Source organism: Pseudophryne corroboree, chromosome 9 (assembly GCF_028390025.1).
Source record: "Pseudophryne corroboree isolate aPseCor3 chromosome 9, aPseCor3.hap2, whole genome shotgun sequence".
NCBI lineage: Eukaryota > Metazoa > Chordata > Amphibia > Anura > Myobatrachidae > Pseudophryne > Pseudophryne corroboree.
The window spans coordinates 372,902,748-372,925,219 of NC_086452.1; the positions used below are offsets into that span (position 1 = coordinate 372,902,748).

General features: G+C 41.7%; 1 protein-coding gene across 1 annotated transcript in view; it reads left to right on the plus strand.

The window, feature by feature from the left end:
* SLC6A11 (solute carrier family 6 member 11) overlaps nucleotides 1–22,472 on the plus strand; it is a 451,361-nt gene that overhangs the window by 146,567 nt on the left and 282,322 nt on the right. The window contains exon 5 of the mRNA XM_063941542.1: nucleotides 18,386–18,476. Coding sequence (XP_063797612.1) covers nucleotides 18,386–18,476 — 91 coding nt within the window. The remainder of the gene's footprint in view (nucleotides 1–18,385; nucleotides 18,477–22,472) is intronic.

The window sequence follows — 22,472 nt, forward strand, 5'->3', positions numbered from 1 at the left end:
ACCTAAAAACCCGATTCGTTTTAATCTGTTATTAACTACATTTGCAGCAATAATAGGTTAATTCATTAATATCTGAGTTTATTATTTAAGTTATGTCAGAACAGAGCTTCTTGTAGGAGGCTGTCACTGAAGATTTGTTTGACCTATTAAAACCTCCTTCAAAACTTATATCACTGGATTAAAGGATGTGTTTGTACTCTGCAGAACCGGCCGTTGGCACTGTTTTGGCAGTTGGGGGAGATCCAAATATCTTTCTCCAGTGAACCTGTATCCTATAGGCTACACATACATACCAGTTCTCCTGGAATGTCCAATAGAGTCACCAATCTTGGGGGGCTCGCCAGGATACCTGATAGAGTGGGCCTCTTGTATGCTGCAATTTACATTGAATAGCTCAATTGTGGCTTGACCCACGCTGTACAATGTCAAACATTGCGGTCTGAACTGGGCCCTTGAACTGGGATCCAATGTTACCACTCTGTGAAGTTTTCATCCAAATCCATCCAGTGGCAGGCCCAAAACAGACTCCCTGGGTCAAAGTTCTAGCCAGCGTACACCAACGGGAGGACCGATTGGTACCCCAACCCCCTAGTATGTCTTCTGGGATGTAATGTTTCCACTCTGTGAAGTTTTCTCCCAAATCCATCCAGTGGAAAGCTTAGAACAGGCTCTCTGTGTCAAAGTTCTGCCCAGCGTACACCAACGGGAGGTCCGACTGGGACCCCAATGCACTAGTATGTCTTCTGGGATGCAATGTTTCCACTCTGTGAAGTTAACATCCAAATCCATCCAGTGGAAGGCCCAGAACAGGCTTCCTGGGTCAAAGTTCTGCCCGAGGCATACTGCCGTGAGGTCTGACAGGGATCTTAACCCCCCCCTAAAATCTGCCCAGGATCCAATTGGACCACCTCGCATTGGTTGCATCCCAATCTGGGCAGGGGTGTCCGAATGCATAACCAGACAGACAGACAAACACCAATTAATTTTATATATTAGATATATATGTGGCCCTGGCCCCCAAAAGGGGTGCATTTTTTTAGTTTAAACCCCACCAGTATTTTAAGTTGGATAATAATGGGTATGTGTATCAAGTTTGGTCTATCAAGTCATGTAGGGGTCTAACAAAAATCCATACATATTTTTTTTTTTTATATAACAATTTTTATTAATGGTATACATCCATATTACAACACACGTGTACAAAAAACATGGAGCATGAATTACACATATAATGAATATGTAGGCTAGTCTTGTCTTGTCTTCCTTGGTTTAGAATTGTATACTGATAACAGTATATAATGAAGGAACAGGACAATATATATTATACTAAAGCCGTAGCAAGATGATAAAGTAATATCATGTTATCTTACACTAGAACCCGTTTAATAATATTATGTAAAGAAGGGTAGAAAATAACAGAGATAAGAACTATTCAACTACCACTATTAATAGCCGGCATACCTAAGTATTGCCGACCATTCCTTAAAAAGAGCTAGAGAAGTATTAAAATAAAAGGAAGTGATCGCCAAATAGCAAACGGCATTTGTGCAGCATAATAGCCATAAAATGGTACTCCATAGTACTAAATGGAGAGTAGTATACAAATATAGAAGGGATGAAAGAAGAAAAGATAGATAGAGAGAAGAAAGAAATGAGATAGGGAAGAATGAGAGAAAAGAAAGCAGCGGAAAGAAAGGAAAAAAAAGAGTGATATGGAAAAAAACAAAGATATAAATACAGCTCTACCAAAATGTATTTGCGTGAGAGGATAGTCTTAATAATATCACAGTATCAGCGCATTATACTAATCTATCTCTGTCAGAACAATTACTTCAAAGAATGGAAAATGCGAGTATGAGAGAAAAGAGAGGAAGAGGGGGTGGACTCTCTGAACCTGGGCGACACATTATAGGGATGAGGAAGAATACTGTGTAGAGGGTGATGAGCCCTCAGTTATACATTGGATTCTATCAGTTAGAAAGTATAAGCAATAGTTTAATGAAGAGACCATTGAGCGATATCAAACATTTTGGTTAGCGAGATTCTCTCTTCATCTGGTAGGGACAGAAGATAGTGGTGCCATTTATTCAGAAATTTAGAAAGATTCTCTCCTCTGGCCAGAATCATAGATCTTCTGTCGAAGAGAAATAGCTGTCTAAGTTTCTGCAATACCTCATTGAGGGATGGTGTTGATTTAGTGGTCCAATGGATAAGGATTATCTTTTTTGCTATCGTTACTACGATAGTAAGTAGAGGGTTAATCTGAAATGTGTGCGGACCAATATTCCAATTAGTGAAATTTGCACATAGGCATGCTAGAATGTCAGGTTGAACCGTGACATGAAATAGTCTATTAATGTAAGCTATAACTTTGTGCCAGAATTTTTTGATCTTTCCACAAGACCAAAAGGAATGTAAAAATTTTGCTTGGTGTGCTGAGCATTTTGGGCAGTCTCCAGATTCTTCCAAAACCATATGGCTTCTTTGTGCAGGAGAGATATAGGCCCTATGGATAGTTCTGAAGTGAACCTCCTGTAAATAGGAGGAGTTAAGCCATCGCTTGGATAAATTAAGAGTAGGGCATAAATCAGTGATTTTAGATATTGTGGGAATATCTTGTGACCAACTAGTAGCATTTAATGATGGGGAGGCAGGGCGCCAAGCGAGCATTAGTTTGGGATAAAGAAGATTAGTCTTGTAAGGTTTGTGTACTAGAGATTGGAGTAGTAGTAGTATGAAATCCTGTTTGTCGAGATAGAAAGTGTGTGTGTAGAGATATTGCGAAATGGCGGACTTGTAGAAACATAAAAAACTGGTTGTTAGGAAGTTGATAAGTCAGTTGGAGGGCAGAGAAAGAAAGTGGTATTCCCCCTGGGTCAAATACTTTTGCAGTTGTCGATAGTCCCTTAGCCTTCCATTCAAGGTAAAGGCGATTGGTTAAGGATGGTGGGAACCCTGGATTGCCCCACAGCGGAATGTATGTGGACGAAGAGTGGTCTCGGTGAAAGATTTTGTTTATGGAGATCCAGGCTTTGTACGTATCTGTGAAGATGATATTGTTGTAGATATGTGTCGGGATTTCCTGTTTTCTGGAGTGGAGTAATGCACATGGGGAGTACGGTGCGAACATGGCCGTGTCAAGATTTACATCAGTGTATGTGGAGGACTCTAAAATCCAGTCTGAGATGTATCGGAACATGACAGAGTGTGTGTACATGTGGAGGTTGGGGGCTTTGAGACCTCCATATTTAATGGGATTTTGCAATTTGTTCAGAGAAATTCTGGATTTTTTATGTTTCCACAGAAATCTAGAGGTTAACTTATCAAAGGTGGCAAAGTCAGAGGGTTTCAAAGAGAGTGGCAACATTTGAATGAGGTAAAAAATTTGGGGGAATATAATACTTTTTACAGCAGCAAGGCGACCCAAGAGTGACAGTGGGAGATCCTTCCAGTTATCATATAGGGTGGCTATTTTTGTTAATAAGGGGGTGTAATTAAGTTTATAGATGTTAGCGGTGGACGGTGGTAATTTTGATCCCTAAGTATTTTATGCCTTCCTTAGCTAGATGAAAAGTAGAGAGGGATGGGACGTTTTGAGTAATGGGGGGAGGGCCATTAATGGGTAAGATTTCAGATTTGGATATGTTTATTTTGAGGCCTGCAATTTGGCCAAAAGCTGAGATAAGAGACATAACTTGAGGGACAGAGGAAGAAGGGTCAGAAAGAAATAGAATCATGTAATCTGCGAACAGAGAAATCTTTAATTCCATTGACCCAATAACGATTCCAGATATATTGGTCGAGTTACGAATGGCTATTGCGAGAGGTTCAATGGCTATGGCAAATAATAAAGGTGATAGTGGACACCCTTGTCTAGTGCCTCTAGCTATAGGGAAGGGGGGAGAAAGAAAACCATTACAGGAAATTTGGGAGGTAGAATTGGAGTATAAGGCTATAATTATATCAATAAATGACTTAGGGAAACCAAATTTATGTAACGTGTGGTATAGGTGGGGCCATAGCACTAAATCGAAGGCCTTCTCGGCGTCCAGTGATAGAATGATAGCTGGTTTGGTGGGAGGAGAAGTATTCATATACTGGATGGCCGAGAAGACCTTCCTTAAATTAATCACAGAGTGGCGACCGGAAATAAAGCCAGTCTGATCTTGGTGGATTATGTGAGGTAAAATCGGTTGGAGACGATTGGATAGAATTTTTGTCAAAATTTTGTAATCAAGATTGAGTAAAGATATGGGTCTATAAGAACTAGGGAGAGACAAGTCGCGGTTTGGTTTGGGTAGAGTTTTTATTATTGCTGAGGTGAAGTAAAGTGGAGGATTAAGGTTTGTAAGGAGGTGATTATATAGTAAAACTAAAGTGTCTATAATTTTGGGGGCTAGTAGTTTATAGAATTCGCCTGAGAACCCATCAGGGCCCGGGGCTTTGTCTCGTTGGAGGTGCTGGATAACTGAAAGGATCTCCTTAGCCGTGATGGGAGCCAATAGAGTTTCAGAGAGGGATTGCGGAATGGTAGGGAGTGAAGGGTATTCCCATATAGACGAGGGAGGAGGTGTGGTCTGGGATGGGGTATCTGTGAGGGAAGAGGAAGTAGGAGCAGAGTATAGCGATTCATAGAATGATCTCATCACCTCCGTAACTTGTTGGTTAGAGGTTGTTAGTTTGCCGTCATGGGTTTTTAGAGGGTGTATGAGCATAGGAGAACGAGAACCATGGAGTAAGTTGGTCAAGAGCTTGCCAGTCTTGTTGCCAAATTTGTGATATCTATAGTTTATATTAAAGAGATGTTTATCACCTAAAGATTGGAGATGATCGTCAAATTTGATTTTTGCTTTTGTGTACAAATCTTTGTTAACAGGTGTAGGTGAAGTCTTGAACTGTTGAAACGAGGACGTCAATTCTGACTGTAACTGTAAGTAGGATGAGGCTAGATGTTTTTAGATTTAGAGGAATATGAGATGATCATGCCCCGTAAAACTGATTTGGCTGTTTGCCAGAATATGGGGGGATTAGAAGTGAGGTGAGATATATTGTTAGAGGAAAAGTCATCCCATTTCGCTGATATTGCTTCACAAAATAATTGTGAACGTGATAGATGAGTGGGGAATCTCCAGATTTTTGTGACAAAAGAATCATGTGAAAGTTGAAGATCAAACCAAATGAGGGCATGATCTGAAATAGAGATGGCTTCTATATTAGTAGAAATAATATCGGGAATCAAGATATGGGAAATTAAAAAGTAATCTATTCGGGACAGGATGCCATGAGCTGCAGAGAGGCATGTGTATTCTCTGTCAATGGGATTGAAAGCCCTCCAGACATCAGTGGTTTGGAGGGAGGAGGCAAAGTGGGGTATACCAAATTTTGGTAAAGAAATTGGTTTAGAGGAAGGGTTAGAGCGATCAAGGAGCGATGAGGAAATTAAATTAAGATCGCCACCAATAATTAATCTTTCTTGTAGGATAGGAGATAATTTAGCTATCAGTGTGGAGAAAAAGGATTTTTTGTAGTTGTTGGGTGCATATATATTACACAGTACATAGGAAATGTCTCGTAAGCTAACATGTGCTATGATAAATCTGCCATTAGGGTCAGGTGTAACCCTGGTCACCTTTAGAGGTAGAGATGATCTGGCCAAAATTATAACTCCACGAGCTTTGGAGGAAAAAGGAGCTACCGCTATAACTGTCCAGCCCATGGTTCCTAGTTTTTTAGACTCAAGATCCGTTAGGTGAGTTTCTTGTAGGTATGCTAAATCTAAGTGCTGTTTCGTTAGGTATTGCAAGATCCTACGACGCTTGGCTGGGGAATTTATGCCGCCCACGTTCAGAGAGCCCACCTTAAGGTGGGAGGGTGTCATATGTAAAAGTTACAATGTAAAGAGGAGACAGAGAGAGGGAACTATGTAGGCCATATTTTGAGTAGGGAGAGGTGAATAGATAGAAGGAGAAAAGATAGATTCGAAAGAAGAGAGATAGCATAATTGTGATAAACAAAACACATTGCAATAATGTCCTGCGTAGGACTTCACTAGGGGGTAACCTAGGTGATTTATGGCATGGCCAGCATACCAACTTCCGATTCATCATCAGTACAAAGGAAAGCATAACATCGGGGGGAGCATAGCTGCCCGGGACAAACCCACCAGGATATAACGAGGAGGAGGGAACAAACCATTTATAGTCGTAAAAATACAAAAAATTAAAAGGAGAAGTGTAGGGGGGGGGGGGGGGGCGCGGTGGAAGGGGTGGGGGGGAGGGGGGATACTGAAAGAAAAATATGAGTATATGCTGTATCTGAAAACAGGATGTCGCTAGGAACATCAAAAGCACACCAACCTATAAGATAGATATTGACTTATATAATAATGCCATGAAAGCTAATGGAACAAGGAAATGCTTATACCCAAGTTGAATTTAGTACTTTAGCTAAGAAAGACCTGAAAGCACTAATAATATGTATGAAACAACTTTAACAGCTAACAGTAATGAAAATCAAAAGAACTGTCATCCGGAATCTGAGCTCGGGAGGTAAATAGCAGACCATAATAACTATCCAGATTACTATGTGGCATCAGAAATGTCCTCATGGTGCCATTGAGCTTCATCTTTAAGGAATGCATCGGCATCGCCAGGGGTGGAGAAGTCATAAAATGAATCTCCAATAAATATGCATAGTTTTGCTGGATATTGGAGGGCGAATTTCCGTTTCATCTGTACCAACTGAGCACAAATAGGTGAGAAGACTTTCCTGGCCCATGTAAGTTCAGGAGAAAAGTCTTGAAAAATAAGTAACTTATTTTTTTCCTATATCAGGGGGCGCACTTGTCCAGTCCAAAGGGCTTGCTTGTGAAGGTAATTTAAGCAGCGGAAAATGACCACTCTGGGACGGGTGTCGGCAGGGCGAAGGTTGGGGCCGATCCTATGTACCCTTTCTATGACAATGTCTGTACAAGCGTCGGAGACATTTAGCAGCTGCGGTAACGTGTTACTGACAAAGCGTTCCAAGGCTATATCTTTCACTGATTCAGGAATACCAATTATTCTCAAATTGTTTCTCCTGGATCTATTTTCAATATTATCAAGCTTATTTAAAAGATGATAATTTTCCTTTTGCAAGCATATAATATCGTGCTGCACATCTGCCATGTCATGAGATATTTTCCCCACTTGTGCTTCAGTTGTAGCCACTCTATGAGTGAGGTTTTTAAGCTGTGTAGAAATGTCAGTAACTGCCTGTGTCAAAAGAGGCCCCATCGTGGCCGTTATAGCTTGGGCCAAATCAGAGTGTGTAATGGGAGAGTCAGGGTGTCTCTGTGTAGCAGACTTATCTGGTTCAGAAGCGGCTTTCTTGTGTGTCGGAGACGCTGGCGGCGAGTCTGTGTCCGGCGCCATCTTTGTTTCTGCTCGGCGCTTCTCCTGCCTAAACAACTGCGTGCGGGCGGAGGTGGACGGAGCGAGAAACTTCTCCATACACTGGGGGAGAAGGGGGAGTTCGTCCCTGGTCGGTGGAGGCTCCGGGGAGCCGTTAAAAGCTGGTTACAGTGTGTGAGTCCCGGGAGCTGCACGGACACGCTGCTTACAGCATGAACCCGGAACCGGGAACTATCCATACATATTTTTAATTTAAGTACATATATAGATATAAAATATATATTTGTATTATGATTTCATTTTAGACCTTAGGGCCGTCTGTCTTAAGTACCCCTGGTGCCCAAAATCCTTAATCCAGCTCTGCCTAATGCCACCTGATACTATGCTACTATAATTGTACTGTATTTTGCAAAGCCAAATTAAGATATTGGGGGTCATTCCGAGTTGTTCGCTCATTACCGATTTTCGCAACGGAGCGATTAAGGCAAAAATGCGCATGCGCTAAGTATTTTAGCTCAAAATTTAGTAGATTTACTCACGTCCGAACTAAGAATTTTCATTGTTGAAGTGATCGGAGTGTGATTGACAGGAAGTGGGTGTTTCTGGGCGGAAACTGACCGTTTTCTGGGAGTGTGCGGAAAAACGCAGGCGTGCCAGGATAAAACGCAGGAGTGTCTAGAGAAACGGGGGAGTGGCTGGCCGAACGCAGGGCGTGTTTGTGATGTCAAACCAGGAACGAAACGGGCTGAGCTGATCGCAGTGTAGGAGTAAGTCTCGAGCTACTCAAACTGCTAAGAATTATTTATTCACAATTCTGCTAATCTTTCATTCGCAATTCTGCTAAGCGAAGATACACTCCCAGAGGGCGGCGGCCTAGCGTGTGCAATGCTGCTAAAAGCAGCTAGCGAGCGAACAACTCGGAATGACCCCCATTGGGAGTTATTTATGGTACCGATTCAGACCTGATCGCTGCAGTGTGTTTTTGCACAGCAGGTGATCATCTATTGACTACACATGCGTATGCACTGCAATGCGCATGCGCGTCGGCAAACATCAACAGGCATCGCCGGTCAGCGATAGGCTGGTGTGAAAATTCTAATCGCACAGCCATTCGCATGCTGATTGACAGGAAGAGGAGGTTTGTGGGTGGTAACTGACAGTTTTCTGGGAGTGTCAGGGAAAACGCAGGCGTTCCCAAGTGTTTTCAGGGAGGGTGTGTGACGTCAGCTCCGGCCCCGATCAGCCTGTTCTCATTGCACTATAGGAGTAAGTCCTGGGCTGCGCAGAGACTGCACACACTGGTAAAAAGCATCCATTGGTGAGTGAGGTGCAAATGGATTGGCAGCTGTCCGCTGACTGAGGGACTTTTTTAGCTGCTCGGCATACACTTGCGCGGTGAATATTCACTCCCCTTAGGCGGCGACTATCTGATCGCAGGACTACAATTTTAGCAGCCTAGCAATCAGGTCTGAATCACCCCCAACATCTCATTGCTAATGAGTCATAAAGTCATATCTATTTTATATTCCCCAATATTAGGCAACTAATTATTCATTTTTTGTGACTCATTTTGCTTAAAATAATATACACTTTTGCCCTGACTAATAGTGTTTAGGATACCATATGCAGAACAATCTACTGCCACTTGTGAGGCAGGTGTGTAAATATGATATTGTTATGTGTACCATATGTACAGATGAGTCCCTGCTCATCTTTGCTACTTGCCACAGCAATCATGGATCGTTTGTCGCCACTAATGTGCCCACGGCACTGTGTACGCACCAATGATCCATAGGATCGCATGGTACAGTATGCATAGCACATGGGTGCCAAGATGAGGAAGGACACATCTGTACAGGTGTGGCTTATTAGATCTACACTGAAAAGGTCTACCTACAATCAATAGGTCGACCACTAATGATCGACATGCATTAGGTTGACAGGGTCAAAAAGTAGACATGGTCAAAAGGTCGACAGGGGGAATAGGTAGTCAGTAGAAAAAGTCAACAGGGTCAAATGGTCGACACAAAAAAAAGGTAGGCACAATTTAGTTTTTTGTTTTTATTTGGTGTTTTGTGACTTTTCTTCCACAAACAAGCCCCATTAGTGTACCCCTTTGCTCGCCATGCTTCGGGCAAGGTGACTTGCTCTACTACAGCTGCGCTCAGCACAGGTTACTATTCCCAATCGTAGTCCACGTGGATGGTAAAGTATGAAAAAAAAAAAACTTGTGTCGGCCATATGTGCTTCGACCATTTTCATGGTGACCGTTTCACTCTGTTGACCTTTTGAATTGTCTACCTTTTTATATGATGACCTTTTGGCCCTGTCAACCTAAGGCATGTCGAACAATAGTGTTCTACCTATTGACTGTAGACATTTTTAGTGTAGATCTATAGACTGGATACCCATCTGTACAGAGCCAGGAGCTCTAGTTAAGTTTAGGACCTTCCCCACTTTGAACAGTGTGCTGCTCTTTAAATGGTTTGATCTTGACAAAGTGGAGACATTAACACTGCAGAGAAGACTTTAAGGGCCTGATTCTGAGGTGGAAGTAAAGTAAAATACTGTAAATAAAGTAACTGTGCACCTGGATAAACCATGTTTCATGCCTATTTCCTAAAGATTGTAAGATCGCGAGCAGGGCCTTCCTACCTCTATGACTGTTTGTTATTACCCAGTTTTGTTATATCATTGTGATTTACAATTGTAAAGCGCAACGGAATTTGCTGCGCTATATAAGAAACTGTTAATTAATAAATAATAAATAAATAAATAGTGTGTAGCTCAGATATTGGTGCCTACAATTTCCTGAAATATCGTCCGATTGTCGGGACGACCAAATAAATCGGACAGTGTGTACTTAGCTTAAGTGTGCTATTCCGATGACATGCAATGACAATAATGTTTAATGCAACACCAGTGTGTAACAAGTTCAACCCAATGATGTGTTTTCCATGTAGCTTAATTGTTCTTAGTTTCAATATGAAAAAAACCTCAGGTATATAGCGCTCAGTGTTGTTTCACATCTAACAATAAGCAAATGATACTTAAAGTCCAAATGGATCAAAACAGTCCCATAGATAGAAAGATCCCGTCTTATGATCCTCTGATGACGTTCTCACAAGAAAAACCTCTGTCTCCAGTAGTTGCTCAAAATGACATGAAAAGAAAGCAATAAAAAATCATGGTGCAGTATGTCCCCAAACTTCTTTCAAGTAACAGCAGATACAGATGTTAGGGATCCAATGCGTACCCCACTCACAGTATGTAAGATGTTTATCCACACATAAAGGTATCTTTAACGTGGTAATGATGTGATAAATCTCTGTCAAATATGGCGTACCATACTCACTTCTCCACATGCAAGGACCCTAACATCAAGGTTTCTTTAGACGCTTCGGACCGTATTCCTCCTCAATAATTGAAAAAAATATATGTACTGATAAAAAGTATTTTATTTTATATTAAAATAAGGCAATTTCCATTCAAAGATAACCTAAACTGAAAATGATGCTTTTGAACAGGTAAAGCCGATGGCCAATAACAGCTATTCCCCGCCTGGTGTTAATAACATCAATAACAGAATGGGATACAATGATGGATGAGCCTCAAAACACTCTTCCAACGCGTTTCTACCCTCTAGGGGTCTTTGTCAAGGAACAAGAGTGCTCATAAAATTACCTTATTTAAGGCAACACACAGGAAATTGAAACAATTAAGAATTCCCTATTTAGAAAACGGGTTGCCATGGCAACGCGTTTCCACGTGTACCCAGCATTCCCCGTGTTAACCAGTACTTCCGCCTCTGGATACAAACTCCTGGTTACTACACCAGTGAGTTCATCCGCCCTTAGTTTCCATCACTTCCGCTGCGTGTATCCATGGAAACCGCCCTTGAGGGCCGTCGCTTCCGCTCGACGTTGCCATGGAAACCTCCTTTCGGGCCGTGACCGCTCGTCTGTCACTGACGAGCGCCACTCCCGCCCTCCATTTCCATGGAGATCCGTAACCATGGCAACGCGTGCGGCCGATAACTTTCAAACCCCGCCGCACGGCGCTAGCGAACAGCCCTAAACAAGCCGCTGGTCAGTGATAGATGAATCTATCTATAACACAGCATTAGAAGTGTGGACCCAGCGTGCCATTTCCATGGCAACCCGTTCTCTCAAATAACATAAATAAAAGACGGTCCTAAAAATAAACATGTAAAATATTAGATAAAATATCGGACAATATCTACAAAAACCACCTCAACTCAAACTCGTGGTTTAAACTATCTGGTACCATGGTTTGTAAATTAAAAATCCATTGCATCTCGTTTTTAGCCAACCTATTATCCTTATTGTTATTGCGCCACTGATCTTTCGTTAACTCTATGCCCCAAAAAGCTAGAATGTGATCAGTGGAGCATCCATGAATTTCTTTAAAATGGAGTGAAAAGGGATGAGTGATTAAACCTTTCCGAATATTTCGCACATGCTCACTCCACCTAATTTTTAATGTCCTGCTCGTTTTGCCTATATATAGTTTATCACAAGAACATTGTATAGCATACACTGCATACTTGCTGTTACAAGTGATAAACTGTTGGATACAGAATTCTTTCCCATTCCTATTGAACTGTGTAAGTTTTCGTATTTTTGAGGGGCAACTCTTACACATACTACATTCACCACATCTATGGAAACCCTGGTTTCTAACAATGCCTCCTAGTGGTCTCTCCATAAATGCACTGGTGGTTAATTTGTCCTTCAAATTCCGAGCTCTTGTGTATATAAACTTTGGTTTATCTGATAGAATGGTTTTTAACACTGGATCTTTTTTTAACAGATACCAGTTTTTACAGAACACCGTCTCTATTACTTTGTGGTGTCCTGTAAATTCTGTAATAAAAGCCAAATTTGGTTGCTCATCTGGTGCTGCACTGTCCTGTCTAGTGCATAGCAACTTTTCTCTATCAATTTGTGCGACTTTCTCCAAGGATGTCTGTAGAGACAAAGGTTTATAGCCCTTCTGAATGAATTTCTTCTTTAGAACTTCAGCCTTTTTGATATACTCCTCTTTATCGGTGCAATTGCGCCTGATACGGGTGAATTGTCCTTCAGGAACATTCTTCAACCACTGGGGTAAATGATTACTGCGTGTACTTATATAAGTATTTGAATCCGTAGGTTTAATATATACCGTGGATTCAACTCTATCATTCACCGGATATATACTAAGATCCAAAAAATTTACACTTAATTTACTTTGATTAAAATTCAGATTGATGCCCAAACTGTTGCTATTAAGATAAGTGCAGAAACAATTTAAGGCATCTGAGTCCCCCTTCCATATAAAGAGGACATCGTCAATGTACCGCCACCAGGAGACCAGGCTCGCCCGCCAGTCATGCTCAATCCAGACAGTGGCATCTTCCCATCTGGACATGAAGATGTTTGCATAACTGGGGGCGAACCTGGTCCCCATGGCGGTACCAACCTCCTGATTATAGAAGTCCCCATCGAAGTTGAAATAGTTATGATGTAAAATAAAAGATATCCCTTTTAACAAGAAATCACAAAGATTCTCTTGTATATTGGCAGCTGCCAATGTTTGTTTAACTGCCTCTATGCCATCTGTATGTTGGATGATCGTGTACAAGGACGTAACATCACCAGTCACCAAAATCATATCCGAATCCCATTTGATTTCTTTTAACTTATTCAGAACGTCCCTTGTGTCTTTAAGGTACGATCGACCCTCTAAGACCAAGGGTTGAAGTTTGGAATCAATAAAATGCGACATGTTAGCTGTAATTGAATTTGTCCCTGCCACTATAGGGCGGCCCGGGGGGTTATGCTCATCCTTATGGATCTTTGGCAGAAGGTACAACACAGGAACAGTATATTCCTCATTAACCAGGAATTCCGCTACGGATTTATCCAAAGTTCCATTTAATGTGTACTCTTCTACCAAAGTCCGGAGGCTATTAAGAATTCTCAGTGAAGGATCGGTTCTTAATTTTTTGTAAGTGACGCCATCCTTTAATTGGCGTATAGCCTCTGTGGCATACATGGTTTTGCTCATAACCACAACCCCCCCCCCCCCTTGTCAGCAGGCAAGGATCCTTCACTGAGAATTCTTAATAGCCTCCGGACTTTGGTAGAAGAGTACACATTAAATGGAACTTTGGATAAATCCGTAGCGGAATTCCTGGTTAATGAGGAATATACTGTTCCTGTGTTGTACCTTCTGCCAAAGATCCATAAGGATGAGCATAACCCCCCGGGCCGCCCTATAGTGGCAGGGACAAATTCAATTACAGCTAACATGTCGCATTTTATTGATTCCAAACTTCAACCCTTGGTCTTAGAGGGTCGATCGTACCTTAAAGACACAAGGGACGTTCTGAATAAGTTAAAAGAAATCAAATGGGATTCGGATATGATTTTGGTGACTGGTGATGTTATGTCCTTGTACACGATCATCCAACATACAGATGGCATAGAGGCAGTTAAACAAACATTGGCAGCTGCCAATATACAAGAGAATCTTTGTGATTTATTGTTAAAAGGGATATCTTTTATTTTACATCATAACTATTTCAACTTCGATGGGGACTTCTATAATCAGGAGGTTGGTACCGCCATGGGGACCAGGTTCGCCCCCAGTTATGCAAACATCTTCATGTCCAGATGGGAAGATGCCACTGTCTGGATTGAGCATGACTGGCGGGCGAGCCTGGTCTCCTGGTGGCGGTACATTGACGATGTCCTCTTTATATGGAAGGGGGACTCAGATGCCTTAAATTGTTTCTGCACTTATCTTAATAGCAACAGTTTGGGCATCAATCTGAATTTTAATCAAAGTAAATTAAGTGTAAATTTTTTGGATCTTAGTATATATCCGGTGAATGATAGAGTTGAATCCACGGTATATATTAAACCTACGGATTCAAATACTTATATAAGTACACGCAGTAATCATTTACCCCAGTGGTTGAAGAATGTTCCTGAAGGACAATTCACCCGTATCAGGCGCAATTGCACCGATAAAGAGGAGTATATCAAAAAGGCTGAAGTTCTAAAGAAGAAATTCATTCAGAAGGGCTATAAACCTTTGTCTCTACAGACATCCTTGGAGAAAGTCGCACAAATTGATAGAGAAAAGTTGCTATGCACTAGACAGGACAGTGCAGCACTGGATGAGCAACCAAATTTGGCTTTTATTACAGAATTTACAGGACACCACAAAGTAATAGAGAAGGTGTTCTGTAAAAACTGGTATCTGTTAAAAAAAGATCCAGTGTTAAAAACCATTCTATCAGATAAACCAAAGTTTATATACACAAGAGCTCGGAATTTGAAGGACAAATTAACCACCAGTGCATTTATGGAGAGACCACTAGGAGGCATTGTTAGAAACCAGGGTTTCCATAGATGTGGTGAATGTAGTATGTGTAAGAGTTGCCCCTCAAAAATACGAAAACTTACACAGTTCAATAGGAATGGGAAAGAATTCCGTATCCAACAGTTTATCACTTGTAACAGCAAGTATGCAGTGTATGCTATACAATGTTCTTGTGATAAACTATATATAGGCAAAACGAGCAGGACATTAAAAATTAGGTGGAGTGAGCATGTACGAAATATTCGGAAAGGTTTAATCACTCATCTCTTTTCACTCCATTTTAAAGAAATTCATGGATGCTCCACTGATCACATTCTAGCTTTTTGGGGCATAGAGTTAACGAAAGATCAGTGGCGCAATAACAATAAGGATAATAGGTTGGCTAAAAACGAGATGCAATGGATTTTTAATTTACAAACCATGGTACCAGATAGTTTAAACCACGAGTTTGAGTTGAGGTGGTTTTTGTAGATATTGTCCGATATTTTATCTAATATTTTACATGTTTATTTTTAGGACCGGCTTTTATTTATGTTGTTTGAGAGAACGGGTTGCCATGGAAATGGCACGCTGGGTCCACACTTCTAATGCTGTGTTATAGATAGATTCATCTATCACTGACCAGCGGCTTGTTTAGGGCTGTTCGCTAGCGCCAGGCGGCGGGGTTTGAAAGTTATCGGCCGCACGCGTTGCCATGGTTACGGATCTCCATGGAAATGGAGGGCGGGAGTGGCGCTCGTCAGTGACGGACGAGCGGTCACGGCCCGAAAGGAGGTTCCCATGGCAACGTCGAGCGGAAGCGACGGCCCTCAAGGGCGGTTTCCATGGATACACGTAGCGGAAGTGATGGAAACTAAGGGCGGATGAAGTCACTGGTGTAGTAACCAGGAGTTTGTATCCAGAGGCGGAAGTACTGGTTAACACGGGGAATGCTGGGTACACGTGGAAACGCGTTGCCATGGCAACCCGTTTTCTAAATAGGGAAATCTTAATTGTTTCAATTTCCTGTGTGTTGCCTAAATAAGGTAATTTTATGAGCACTCTTGTTCCTTGACAAAGACCCCTAGAGGGTAGAAACGCGTTGGAAGAGTGTTTTGAGGCTCATCCATCATTGTATCCCATTCTGTTATTGATGTTATTAACACCAGGCGGGGAATAGCTGTTATTGGCCATTGGCTTTACCTGTTCAAAAGCATCATTTTCAGTTTAGGTTATCTTTGAATGGAAATTGCCTTATTTTAATATAAAATAAAATACTTTTTATCAGTACATATATTTTTTTCAATTATTGAGGAGGAATACGGTCCGAAGCGTCTAAAGAAACCTTGATGTTAGGGTCCTTGCATGTGGAGAAGTGAGTATGGTACGCCATATTTGACAGAGATTTATCACATCATTACCACGTTAAAGATACCTTTATGTGTGGATAAACATCTTACATACTGTGAGTGGGGTACGCATTGGATCCCTAACATCTGTATCTGCTGTTACTTGAAAGAAGTTTGGGGACATACTGCACCATGATTTTTTATTGCTTTCTTTTCATGTCATCTTGAACAACTACTGGAGACAGAGGTTTTTCTTGTGAGAACGTCATCAGAGGATCATAAGACGGGATCTTTCTATCTATGGGACTGTTTTGAGCCATTTGGACTTTAAGTATCATTTGCTTATTGTTAGATGTGAAACAACACTGAGCGCTATATACCTGAGGTTTTTTTCCATATTGTATTTGTATATAAGGGTTAAGTCGCCCTTTCATCCCCAGGTGGCTGCACAGGTGTGTTTGCGCCTTGGGTAATTGATCATTTTAATTTCTTGTTCTTAGTTTCACCTTATACAATATGCGTATATTAACTCACTACTGTTTGTCTTATTGTTGGCAGCTCTCACAAGTGCTGCATGTATAAATATAATATTTAAAAGTTTATGTTTTATATCAGATGATTTAGGAATTATGCCTATGATGTGGGGAGATAACATTACCCCATAATATTAATATTCCCTAGAACAATCATCTACATAAGCATACAGTGAATATAGGGGGTCATTCCGAGTTGTTCGCTCGCTAGCAGATTTTAGCAGCATTGCACACGCTAGGCCGCCACCCTCTGGGAGTGTATCTTAGCTTAGCAGAATAGCGAACGAAAGATTAGCAGAATTGCGAGTAGAAAATTCTTAGCAGTTTCTGAGTAGCTCCAGACCTACTCACAGATTGCAATCAGCTCAGGCCGTTTTGTTCCTGATTTGATGTCACAAACACGCCCTGCGTTCGGCCAGCCACTCCCCCGTTTCTCCAGACACTCCCGCGTTTTATCCTGGCACGCCTGCATTTTTCCGCACACTCCCAGAAAACGGCCAGTTTTCGCCCAGAAACACCCACTTCCTGTCAATCACACTCCGATCACTTCAATGATGGAAATTCTTCGTTCGGACGTGAGTAAATCTACTAAGTTTTGAGCTGAAATACTTAGCGCATGCGTACTGCGTACCACGCGCATGCACATTTTTCGCCTTAATCGCTCCGTTGCGAATATCGTCAACGAGCGAACAACTCGGAATGACCCCCATAGGGCCTGATTTTAGAGTTGTACACTATTGCACAGCCGCAAGGAAGCAGCTGTACAATACCGTACAGTTCATATGCAAATGCAGCAGGAGGCGTCTGGTGTAAATAGATGCCTCCTGACTGCTTCTGTGATTTGCTGGTGCATCTGAAGACACACTATCAGATCACACTGCGTGACCATGGGTCACCTTCAGATTACTCAGGATGGCCGTCTCTGACTTGCAACGTCAGTAAATTTACCTCGCCAGACGCAGACACTGATCTCGGCACTCCCACAAAACAGAGGCGACATGCCTCCGTTATGTGGAACGGAGCCAGTCTCCGCCCCCTCTCCCCATCCTCAAAATGCCCGCAGCCTGTCAGTCAGGCTGGGGCTTAGGGGGCACTGCATGCAAGGACCCAGGAACTGGTGAAAAACCGGTCCTACACATGCACAGTGTCCACACCATTGGACTTGTATGTTAACCATTGGGTTAGCATACAAGTCTGAATTAGGCCTATAATCAGTAATCGATTCAGGAGTAAAATGTATAGTACAAATTGTTTCTTATAATACTCCCCTCCCCCATCCCATCCAAGGCCATCTTAATTTATAGGCGCACTGGGCAGCTGCCCAGGGTCCCACAATTCTAGGGGCCTTCGAGCAGGGCTGGGTGGTGGTCACACAGACTCTACCTGTCTCCCAGCCTGCAGCCAGACAGTGAATGATTGTCAGCATGCTGGAGGTATCCACCAATCAGAGTGCTGACAGCTACTCACTGTATGGAAGTATGCAGAGATACGGCACTGGACCACAGGAGGGGCATGTTATGATTTTTTTATTGGTTCCCGTGAATGGGTGTGTAGGGGTGCCAGTGCATTAATTTGCCCAGGGCCTACAGTGCTGTGAAAATGGCCCTGATCTCATCTCTCTCTATTTTATGTACCCAGCTTCATCTACGTGTTTGAATACCAATTGAAATGACTCTTTAAAAAAAACAAAAAAACAATCTAAACACTGATAATAATGAAATGATATCTCTTTTTGCAGATAAGTGCGTGGAATTCCAAAAACTTAACATGAGTAATGGAAGTCAGCTATTATATGCAAATGCCACATCCCCAGTGATGGAGTTCTGGGAGTAAGTACAATGAATAAATGATTTACTGTACCACAGTTATGTTTGTTGCTAAACAATAACACAGGTAATTTAATATCAATGACATCAAGTTTTTTAAGTTACCTTCTATACTTTGGCACCCAGGGGTCGCTGTCAGTTTTAAATACCCAAGTCAGGCTTTAGTTAAATGATAATATTATCTTATTTCTACTTCTTCCTATTTCCTGAGGAATTATTAAAATAAGACAAAGATTTGGAGATGGCTTTTCCACTAGGCAAAAGGACTTGAATTTTCCACCCCCTTAGAGCTGGTGGTCTTTAAATCTTTGTTTATGCTTTTAATGGGAACAAAGTATAGGCATTCTTGTTCCACATCCCCTCATGTTCATGATTAGTTTAAAGCAAAAATGAGGTTAAAAACCTAAAAGTAATATAGGGGGAAAAAAGTTAAAGTTATTAGGAAAGAGGTGGAACTAAAGCGCAGAAGGTCGAAGAAGTGGGCAGTACGGATGGTGTAATGGTTAGCATTACTGCCTCACAGCACTGAGGTCATGGGTTCGATTCCCACCATGGCCCAACTGTGTGGAGTTTGTATATTCTCCCCGTGCTTGCGTGGGTTTCCTCCGGGTTCTCCGGTTTCCTCCCACAATCCAAAAATATACTGGTAGGTTAATTGGCTCCCAACAAAAATTATCCCTAGCGTGAAAGTGTGTGCGTGTACATGTGATATAGATTGTAAGCTCCGCTGGGGCAGGGACTGATGTGAATGGCCAAATATTCTCTGGAAAGCGCTGCGGAATATGCGTGCGCTATATAAATAACTGGTAATAAATAAATAATAAATAAGTCCTTGCTGATTGGACAGAGATCTGACAAACATAAGTTTTGTATGTGTGCCAAGCCCAGGGTCTGCTTAAGCAGAAGGATTCCAATACCAACCACCTCGGAATCAGGTCCAATGTTCGAACATACAGGTTAATGTGATAAGAAAACTGAAAATTTGGCTTAAATATGTTACAGTACATTACCCAGGTAACTAAATACTTTGCACATCTGTTTGAAAAGTGTGATGTTATTATTTTTATTATGCACCTTGGTGAATATTTAATCAAGATGCAACGCATCAGAAATAATAAAAATGTGTTATTAATATTATGCAGTGTGGTGAGTTTTATAGCTAATAAATAGGCATCTGTTAATAAATCATACAGGGACTTTTGTGATACTTGTTGGGAAAGAAATTTATTGGTGCTAACGGAAGCAACATGCACACACAGCAGGGTACACAGAAATCTTTAATCTTATTATATTACTTGTGCCTTTGGGCAAAAAAAGGTGGTGGTCAATCTGTCAGCAGGACAATAATGACAGGTACCCAACTGTGCCGATTCCACTGGGAAAGTCCTACTATTCGAACACTGTCCCATTGTACCACCTGCGAGCTGCAGTATCTTGAGGGCAGGAGGGAAAGGTGGGGGAGCTTTTGATTACCGCTAGGGAGGCCAATCCCGGGCAGTTTTTTCAATCCCGGGTATCAGGATTGAAAAAAGGTCAGTCCCGGGATTCCCGGGATTGGGTTGAAGACCCGCCCACCCCAGCCCAGACGACACAAATACTCACCATCGTGAGTGGGAGCCGGGCTGCGGGCCACGACGTGCGGTCCAGGTGGCGCAGTCAGCTGGTGTCAGACTCACCATCGTAGGTAGGAGGCCTCACGGGCTGCGAGCAGCGAGGTGCAGTCAGGGCAGCTGGCATCAGACTGCACAGCGTGACCTCTGAAATGTCATGCTTTGCAGATTGCACTGTCGGAGGCAGGGGGGCCTCCTAAGGACGCTCAGTGCTACCCAGCATTAAAAAAACAATGGGGCATGTAAATCCCGCATTCCCCGGGACTGGAGCTCCAATCCCAGGATTGAATCCCGGATGTTTTTTAGCCTAAATCCTGGCCTCCCTAATTACCGCTGCTCCGTAAAGCAGCGAATCATCCCTGAAGCTATGTACAGTGCAGGGAGGAGAGCCAGGGGGTCATTCCATGAGGCCACACTCCCTCTCACCTGAGGTCACACCCGCTTTCCGGGTGCCGGCACACTAAGTTGGTAGGTATGGGTAGATAGTGTTTATTAATAGAACTCTAGGAGTGCTAATAAGTCACTTGCCTTCTGCCAGGTAAAGGGCATGCACAAGGCGCTATTTGGAAAATCTGAATTATTTTTTTCCCAGCGTTTTTCTGCATCTGTTTTTGTGCATTTTCTCCATGTACCTATTTTAATAAACAGTTACAGTATACTGTAGTATTACATGCTGTAAATGTTACTGGAAAGAGATAAACATTTATCAGGTATTATTTATTTGGGATTTATGGGTATTCTTTTTTAACCATTTGATTCTTATACTAGTAGAAAAAAAAATCCTCTGCACTACTATGAAAAGAACAATAGAACTGTGAGATACAGTAATCCAAAGCTGGGAGATCTTCTACTTTGAGCCTACAGGCTCTTACTTACATTTTAGCTAATAGGCTTGGCTTGCCAGGCTTGGCACAGATTTAAATGAAATACAGTATATGAACCCGTGATTCATATTATGGCTCATATTCATTTTTAATTATTATGTAATTTCCTCATCTAATAATTTGTGTTGCCTCTTGCCTGAATTATTGATGTTACTGGTAAACATATCTACCATAATTAAATTTGCCACTTTCACCCATTATTTTATTAATTTTGTGAATACTGAGTTACTAAATACTGTAAGTGCTCCAACAAGATTCCACAAGAATAGTTTAAATGAAAATCAATGACTTAATGGTGTCAGTTTATTAATAATGCAATATGCAGCTTTCTGTAGGATTGTTTTAAATAGGGATTGTTGATGACATCTAAGGCTGTATGAAGTCCCAAAAAACATGTCTGCTGTTGAGTGGCCGAATATTGGCTTCAAATCTTTTTTTGAATCAGAAATCACTTTGGTTCGTTTTGCTCCACCAGATCGCAGCTATATCAGAATATTCAATGCATACTGTTTTGTTTTAAAAATATTGACCAAGGACCTCATTTAGAGATGGACGCAGATCATTGCATCCTCAGCAAGACCTGCGTCCATCTTCTGACATGCTGGGGGTTGCCCAGCACAGGGCAAGTCCACCCAGCATACTGTATGTGTGACGCCACCTCATGATGCGGACGCATCTTCTTGAGGTTGACCCCTTTCTGAGCAGCCGACAATATGCACAGTTGGTGTAGTAGCTAGTATTACTGCCTCACAGCCCTGAGCTCATGAGTTCAATTCCTGACCAAGGCATTATGTGTGAGAAGATTTTACAGTCATAACAGTGTTTGTGTGGGTTTCTATTGGGCATGGACACTAATTACCTGGGTACTTATCTGGGAGGCCATGTGGAGCCAGCCATAGAGGAGGAAGAATGCAGCATGGATGGTCACGTCCCTGCGTTTGGCCAGTTCTCCTTTAGCATCCGGCCTTATGTATGTTCAATCAAATGTAGAACACACCATACACACATACTGTACATGCCTGTCAGAAAGTCTCTATGGGGTAAATTTACTAAGATGGGAGGTTTTTTTTTTAGAACTGTTGATGTTGCCCATAGCAACCAATCAGATTCTACTTAACATTTATCTAGCTGATTCTAGTAGATAATATATAGAATCTGATTGATTGCTATTGGCATCATCACCAGTTCTAAAAAAAAACACCCCACCTTAGTAAATTTACTCCTATGTTTCAGGTGCTCAACGCCTGATAGTAAAATATGCACAGATGATGGTAACTGGTAGCTGCTTATGATTGGTTGTTTAATTAATCCATCCCACTGACACTATGGAAGTTATTAGTGGGGCTACTGCAGTCTATACACATATCATTTCATTGATATACTTAATCGGTCAGCGGCAGGAAACCATAATAAAGTTTGTATTTAACTGAACTTAATTAGTATGTGTAATTTGTGTTGGCATCTGTATTTTATTTAATTTTTTTAATGGTAAAAGCCACTATTAT